Source organism: Tupaia chinensis, unplaced genomic scaffold (genome assembly GCF_000334495.1).
Source record: "Tupaia chinensis unplaced genomic scaffold, TupChi_1.0 Scaffold000146_1, whole genome shotgun sequence".
Lineage (NCBI taxonomy): Eukaryota > Metazoa > Chordata > Mammalia > Scandentia > Tupaiidae > Tupaia > Tupaia belangeri.
In genome coordinates this window covers 2,113,577-2,121,253 of record NW_006159616.1, presented here as the reverse complement: position 1 = coordinate 2,121,253, position 7,677 = coordinate 2,113,577, and the positions used below count along the sequence as shown (strand labels likewise).

At 62.1% G+C, this 7,677-nt stretch overlaps 1 protein-coding gene across 1 annotated transcript in view; it reads right to left on the bottom strand.

Annotated features, from left to right (window-relative positions):
* The window catches only part of HSPG2 (heparan sulfate proteoglycan 2), a gene marked incomplete in the record, with an annotated part of 117,566 nt that overhangs the window by 27,819 nt on the left and 82,070 nt on the right, over positions 1 to 7,677 (bottom strand). The window contains 15 exon segments of the mRNA XM_027770665.1: positions 356 to 507; positions 660 to 795; positions 2,422 to 2,573; positions 2,668 to 2,803; positions 2,953 to 3,107; positions 3,482 to 3,617; positions 3,701 to 3,852; positions 4,796 to 4,958; positions 5,262 to 5,416; positions 5,498 to 5,633; positions 5,848 to 5,990; positions 6,064 to 6,216; positions 6,369 to 6,494; positions 7,192 to 7,372; positions 7,462 to 7,562. Of these exon segments, the coding sequence (XP_027626466.1) occupies positions 356 to 507; positions 660 to 795; positions 2,422 to 2,573; positions 2,668 to 2,803; positions 2,953 to 3,107; positions 3,482 to 3,617; positions 3,701 to 3,852; positions 4,796 to 4,958; positions 5,262 to 5,416; positions 5,498 to 5,633; positions 5,848 to 5,990; positions 6,064 to 6,216; positions 6,369 to 6,494; positions 7,192 to 7,372; positions 7,462 to 7,562 (2,177 nt within the window).

Sequence of the window (7,677 nt, the reverse complement as noted above, 5' to 3'; positions counted from 1 at the left end):
CCCGGCCCGGCCAGCTAGAGATGGACGCAGGCTCCTCCAGGGAGAGCCCCCTCCCCACCTTTTAATTCTCCTGCCCCAGCACTGGGACCAGGTCCAGCCTGCCAGCTGACCTGTACCAGGGAGTATGTGGGAAAGTGGGAGACCCACATCCGCTAACGTGCCTCAGGTGTGTGAGGTAGGCAGCGTGCGAGCCCATTTGACAGAGGACACTGAGGGCTGGGCAGTCAGGTGACAGGCCTGAGGTCACACAGCAGACAAGCGGCAGAGCAGCGCCTGCACTTGAATCTGCCGGCCCAAGCCTGTGCTCGTTCCCCATTTATGAGCCCCTTCGGGCCCTCCTCACCCCACCTCTTACCTGGTGCCGGGCCGGGAGACTGCCCCCACGCTTGTGCCACGTGACCTGGGCGTGGGCCTGCCCAGTAACCAGGCAGTTCAGATCCAGGGTCTGCCCTTCAGCCACATGTGAGGAGGAGGTCTCGATCCGGACTGGAGGGGTGACCCCGAGTGCTGGGGATGGAGAACAGGGGTGAGAAGACGGTGCCTGGGGGGCCACTGGTCTCCTGGGAGGTGCCGTCTGAGGCTTGGACTCCTGGTCCTGCCACTGCTGGGGTAGGGAACCTCTCCGGGCTGGCCCGCCCCATCAACCCTAGGATACTCACCAGGCCCAGAGCCCGCAGGTTCGATGGTGACCAGGACAGACGCCTCCAGGGGCACGGAGCCACCCACCACACGGCACATGTACTCGCCCGAGTCAGCAGGGGACACCTGGTGGAGTCTCAGCAGGGAGCCGTGGGTCTGGCCAGCATGGGGTGAGGTCAGAGAGAGAGCCCTTGGGGGCCCTTTCACCTGTAACCTGTAACTCTTCCTGCCTTTCTGACCTCTGGAGCCTGGCCACCAGCCCTGGGCCAGTTTCCCTGTCCTGCTCAGAGGTGGGGACAGGGGAGCTCATCCGCGGTGTCAGGGGACAGGAGGAGCACACACTAGTGCTGTATTCCTCCCGCTGTGACATGTGCACACGCCTGAGACCAAGACGCATCGACCACGGAAGCCTTCCTATGGTAATGGAAGCTTCTCTTCCTTAGAAGTACAGAAGATAATGGTCTACCTTGCAACTGATCAGTAGTGTCCTCCATTCTTTCTTTTTCTTTAAAATACTTAATTTTTTTTATTATTATCATTTTTCAGTTTTGACTGGAGAGACAGAGAGAGAGAGAAAGAAAGTGAGAAAGCAAGCCCCAGTTCTGCGACTTGAACCGTGGTCTGCCATGTGGGAGTCCAGCACCCTAACCGCCATGCCACCTGCCAGCGATTCTTTTTTAAAAATTTCAATTTAGTTTTTTTGCCATAAGTTACATGCACTTGCTGGAGAGAGACAGAGAGAGGGAAAGTGAGAAACCACCCCCCAGGGAGGAGTGGCCACACTGCAATCCCTTCTCTTCTGTTCGCTTTTCGGGGATTTGGGGCACACACACACACATATCCAGGGCAATTTTCAAGCTGCAGGATCTGGGACTCAAATCATGGTTGCATGTGGAAATCCAGTGCCTTAATCACCATGCCACTTTATGGCCCCCTAAATTCAGTTTTTAAAAAAATTTGCCAGAGGGGCCAGCAGTTAGTGTAATGGCTATGTTGCTGGACTCCCATGTAGTCGATCGCAGTTTGTGTCCTGGACCTGGTGGTTTAAAACTCATGTTGGGCACGTGTGCGTGCGTGCCCAAGATCCTGAGAGGAGAATGGAGGAGAAGGGATTGCAGCGTGACCATCCCCCCTGGGGGGTGATTTCTCGCTTTCTGTCTCTCTGTCTCTGTCTGTCTGTCTGGCGAGCGCACGCGCCCTATAGCAAAAACCTCTCCAAAAAAATTTTTTTGCCAGGGTGTGTGTGCCCTTTCCAGTGAGAGATGGAAGGAAAGCGAGAAAGCACCCTCCAGCTCCAGGGGAGATGATCACACTACAATCCCTTCTCCAGATTTTGGGCACACATGCACATGTGTCTGATGGGTTTCTGAAGCCACTGGGTCCGGGACTCGAACCATGCAGTTGTGAGATCCAGTTGCCTTAGCCGCCAGGCCACGGGCCTGAGTTCTAGGAAGTACAGTAATAGCTGATAGTCTTACGGCAATAAGAGCTCACAGCACTTCCTGAGCTCCCGAGTATTCCCTTCAACCTTGGGCTAATCCTGTAAGGCAGCCGCGGCTAGGACCTTTTCGGAGACGACGAAGCTACGACGACGCAGAGGGGTCAGTAACTTGCCCGAAGCATGGGCCAGGAAGTGGCGGAACCAGGATGCACAGCCAGGCTGGCTGGTGGGGACCTGAGTCCCTACCACTGCACTGCACCCCTGCATGGTGGGTGTCTCACAAGAGCTTCCAGCCCTCCCCACCCGACTCCACCCCCAGGGACCTCCCTTTAATCTCACACCTGGTGCCGGGCAGGGAGGCTGCCGCCGCGCTTGTGCCACGTGACCTGGGCATGGGCCTGTCCGGGCACCACGCAGTTCAGATCCAGGGTCTGCCCTTCAGCCACTTGGGAGGAGGAGGACTCGATGCGGATGAGCTGGGTGCCACCAGGGGCTGTGGGGTATGACAGTCATTGGTCACTGTAGTTCTCTGAAGTCACCCAGCCTATCCCCTTTCCGCACCCCAGCTGCCCTGGCCGTCCACTCACGGTAGGCAAAGTTGGCGCCATGGGTCCTGAGGACTGTGACCGTGAGGGAGGCCTCGACCCCATCACTGGCCCTGCAGACATACTCTCCTGCATCAGCTGGGGAGGCCTGGAAGATGTACAGGCGGGAGCCGCGGACCTGGGCAGCCGTGGGCAGGGGTGTCAAGGGGTGCCTCCTGGAGCCCAGTCCCCACCTACCCTGAGCTGGGAACTGCTCATTCATCAGCCCAGGGGCCCAGACCCTGCAACCCACTGTCCACAGCCCCTCCTCATCCTGGGTGCGTGTACCTGGTGCCGGGGGGGAAGGCTGCCCCCACGCTTGTACCACGTGACCTGGGCATGAGCCTGCCCAGCCACCACGCAGTTCAAATCCAGGGTCTGCCCCTCGGTCACTGTGGAAGATGAGGACTCGATCCTGACAGGTGGGACAGGTCCTGGGGCTGCTGGGACAGGGGTGAGGGTAGTAGATGTCCCTCTAAGTAAGGGTAAGGTTGTGTCCCCAGGTCAGGCCCACGCCTGGGGGGGTGCTTGATGTCCCCAGCTCAGCACCCTGATGGAGTGGCCAGGAAGGGGCCGAGCCTCGCCGGGGAGAGAGGAGATGCAGAGATGAGTGTAGCCAGGTGAGGAGGGGAAGGCTGGGGAGTGACATGGCTAGAGGGAGGGGCAATGGGACGATGGCGGCTCCCTCAGCCATGTGGAGTCTGCCTGGACAGGGCTGGCCTTTGGCCACCTGCCCTGTCACAACAGGAGGACTTAGATCGCAGCCCCTCGGAAGGCCCTTGGGCTTCTCCGTGCCACATTGCTGAGAGCAGCTCACCGGGGAGGGAGCCAGAGGCCTCAATGGTGACCAGGACAGACGTCTCCAGGGGTTTGGAGCCGAGGATCACGCGGCACACGTACTCGCCCGAGTCAGCAGGGGACACCTGGTGTAGCCGCAGCAGCGGGCCGTGGGTCTGTGTGCAAGCAGGGCAGGTTGGGAAGGGACCAGAGCAGTCCTGGCCCACCCCTCTGAGGCTGGCCCTGGGGGCTGCTGTACCTGGTGCCGGGCCGGGAGGCTGCCCCCACGCTTGTACCACGTGACCTGGGCGTGGGCCTGCCCAGGCACCACACAGGTCAGATCCAGGGTCTGCCCTTCGGCCACGTGGGAGGAGGAGGACTCGATGCGGATGGACTGGGAGCTGCCAGGGGCTGGGCGCAGAGGGGCTGGTCAGAGGCCTGGGCTCCTGAGCCTCACCAGGCTGTGGTCCTCACACAGAGGTCCTCGGAGTGCCTGAGCCCCAGCTTGGGCACACAGAAAGCCTTCCTAGGGCTGGGACCACACTCTTCAGCCCGGGCACAGCCAGGCGAGTGTAAGAGCTCCCACCGCTAACACAGCACTTCGGCCCACCGGCCCCCACCCGACTGCCTGAGGACAGGCTGCTCTGGCCAACAGGGAGCCGGGGCTGGGCCCCAGGCTGCAGACCACGATGACCCAGAACCAGAGCCCTTTTACCGAGCCGACCAGGCGTTCCCAAGTCCTTCCCACCGACACCACCTCATGTAAACCACACTGTGAGCCAGCAGTGGGTGGTGTCCCGTTTCACGGACGAGGAAACAGGTCCCCAGAGGCAAACCAACCAGTCTAAGGATGTCAGCCTGACTCCTAACTCAGTGTCCAGCCATGACCTTCTGCTGCTTCTCGACACATCCAAATCAGCGGCCTCACTGGGGCCCAGGTAAGCTGGCCAGCCTTACTTCCAGGCTCTGTCTCCAGGCAGTGGGAGGTCAGTGCCTGCCTGGAACGCCCCCTCTGTCTTTTCATTTATTTATTTTTTTGCTATAGGGCGTGTGCGCTCGCCAGAAAGACAGAGACAGAGAGAAAGAAAGCGAGAAATCACCCCCGGGGGGATGGCCACGCCACAACCCCTTCTCCTCCATTCTCCTCTTGGGATCTTGGGCATGCACGCACATGTGCCCGGTGTGAGTTTAAGCCACTGGGTCTGGGACTCGAACCGTGGTCGACTACACAGAAGTCCAGCAACGTAGCCATTATGCCGACTGCTGGTCCCGCCCCCTCTGTCTTAATGCCACTGAGAAGACCACACACTTTCCCTGGGACCAGAGCAGTGATCCCAGGCCTGACCGGCCGTACCTGACTCTTCACCAGGGGTGTAGTTGGGGCCCACGTGGGCACCATGTAGGACAGAGACGATGATGGAGGCCTCCTTGGGGCCCGATCCATTCTCCACACGGCACACGTATTCTCCAGAATCGGCTGGGGACACCTGGGGGAGACGCAGCCGGGCGCCATGGACCTAGGTGGGGTGGCAGAGGGAAGTGAGGATGGCGGTGGGGCTGTAGCCCCGGCTCCCTCTAAACACCAGGGATTCTTTCATCAAATTCGCTGGCTCTGTCCGGGGCCACCCCAGGTCAGAAGCTGGAGAGGGAGATGGAGATGGTGGGCCCCTTAGCAGGAGGGCACAAGGTGGTGTGAAGCGTCTCCCTGGGGCTTCCCGGTAAGACCTGTCCACAGCTCCCTACCGCGCTAGGACAAAGCCATCGAGAAGTCGTGGGTGGGGGCGGATGGGCTCAAGCTCCCCAGGCAGAGCCCCTCCTACCTGGGCGTGGGGAGGCAGGCTGCCGCCTCGCTTGTACCATGTGATCTGGGCAGGGGCCGGCCCAGCCACCACACAGCTGAGGTCGAGCGTCTGCCCTTCAGTCACCGAAGGGGACGAGGACTCAATTGTGACTGGCGGGGTGCTGGCACCTGAGGCTGGAGGCAGAGTGGGAGTGAATCAGGCCTCTGGGCCCCTGGCCCGGCCTCCCCGCTCCCCCGCCTCCAAAGGCCCCGCACCTGGCAGGACGACCACTTGGATCCGGGCCTGGGCAGTGCCAGCGGGGCTGGTGGCCACGCAGACGTAGAAGCCGGCATTGTCGGCAGTGATGGCTGGGATGAGCAGCGTGGCTATGTCTGTGCGCTCATACCGGGCCTGCCACACAGCAGGGGTCAGCCCCAGGGCAGCCAGGCAGGGACCAGCAGTGAAGGCAGGCAGAGGGCGGCAGAGGGCCTCATGGGATGCCCAGGAGGAGAGCCAGGCAGCAGAGCTGTCCCTGGCCTGAGGCTACCATGTTGGGGGTGAAGGGAGCCAGAGGGGAGTAGGTGGGCGGGCACAGTGAGTGCCGTGTGGCACAGGAGCTCCTCACCTGCGGGGGAAGGCTGCCCCCCTCCTTCTTCCAGGTGATGGTGGCACCGGGCACCCCTGCAGCCCTGCAGTACAGCCTGACGGTGCGGCCCTCGTGCACCTGGGTCCTCTCTGGGCTCACCTGGACCCGGGGCCCATTGCCCCCTGCAGACAGAGCCATGTGAGGACCTCCCAGGTGGCTGCGGGTGCCCAGCCCCAGCCCCAGCCTGCTCCTCACCGTGCACGTGGAGTACAGCCCTGGCCACCTGCTGCCCGGCGATGCTGTGGGCCCGGCACAGGTACTGGGCCTGGTCTGAGGGCTCAACAGCCGGCAGGCGCAGGATGCCACCGTGGACCTGTGCCTTCTGAGGGAGCCGGCCACCAGGGCCCCCTGGTGGGGAGAGGGGGGGTCAGTGCTCACTGGGACTGGCATAGCTCTGGCCACCCCTTCCCGCCCTGGGAACCGCAATCCTCAGGCCCAGGGCCCTGCCCCGCCCTCCCTTACCCGGGTAAGGCTCTGAATACCACTCTGGCACGGCTCACCTGTCCACTCGAGCATGGGTGTGGGGTTCCCTGTGGCACTGCAGCGGAACTCAGCCAGCTGCCCTGGCTGCACTGTGAGCTGTGGGGGGTGGATGGAGACCACGGGGACAGACAAGGCACCTGAGGCTGACGTGGGAGGAGAGGAAATGCACAATCAGGGTAGGGGGTGTCATCCAGCCCACTGCAACCCCCTCCTTGCCTCCCCACAGACCTCCATGGCCACACGTGCACACCGCCATCCTGGGGGACTTAAAAACATCACAGAGCTTGTCGCTTCCCCATGTAACACCTGTCTGTGGCTCCTGGTCACTTTCTGAACCCCAAGTGCCCTGTGCAGGCCTGCCACAGCCTGCATGCTCTCACCTCTGGCCCCGTCTCCAAGTTCTCACCAGTCCTCTCCCTCGGCTCCGGGCTGGCCCTGCTGACCTGTCCCAGGGCCGCTGCACACGCTGCTCCCTGTGCAAGACCACTGCCTGCCAGCTCTCTAACTAGCACAGTGCCTCCTCCTTCAGGCTCAGCTTAGCTCTCCTCAGGGAGACCCTCCCTGGCCAGCTCTTCCAGGGAAGCCCAGCCTCCTTCCTTGCTCCCTCCGCCGTCCTACGCTGGCAGCCATTACCACCCGTCCTTCTCTGCTCACGAGCAGTCTCCCCCCAGGACGCAGGTTCGGACAAGCTGAGACCCTGTTTGTCCTTCTCTCCCCTATCTCCTGGGGGCCCAGACCACGCAGGGCCTGGCATGCCATGGAGGTGCTCAGGGATCGGCTGACTGAAGAAATGGCGGGCGGGGTGAGTTGGGCGTGGGTGCGGTCGAAGACGAGGCATACCCTGCACGTGCAGCGTGGCCGTGCCCTGGTCCATGGCGAACATGTTGGAGCCCGTGCACACGTAGGTGCCCGCGTCGCTCGGCTGCACGTTGCGAATGGTCAGGATGCCGTTGAAGTCCATGGCCCGGGAGGGCAGTTTCCCATTGTGCATGCGGGTCCATACCAGGGTGTACGCCGGGGACTGCAGGGCAACAGGGTGATGGCGTGGGGTCATGGGAGTGCTCAGGGACCGCAGAAGCAGTACCCGGGGGCCCGTGCCCTGCTGTCCACCTTGCTCTTGGCTGTGCAGATGAAGGTAACGTCGGCCCCGGGGCGCACGCTCTGGCTGCGTTGCTCCTCCACCGTCACCGTGATGGGCTTGCTGGGAGCCTCTGTGGGGACAGGCAGTGCCGGTGAGCAGGCTGCTGGCCAGGCCCCATCCGCGGTCACCTGCTCTTTCTCCACCACTCCTCCAGGTGCCACTGCTTTCCTGGACCAGCGTGGGTG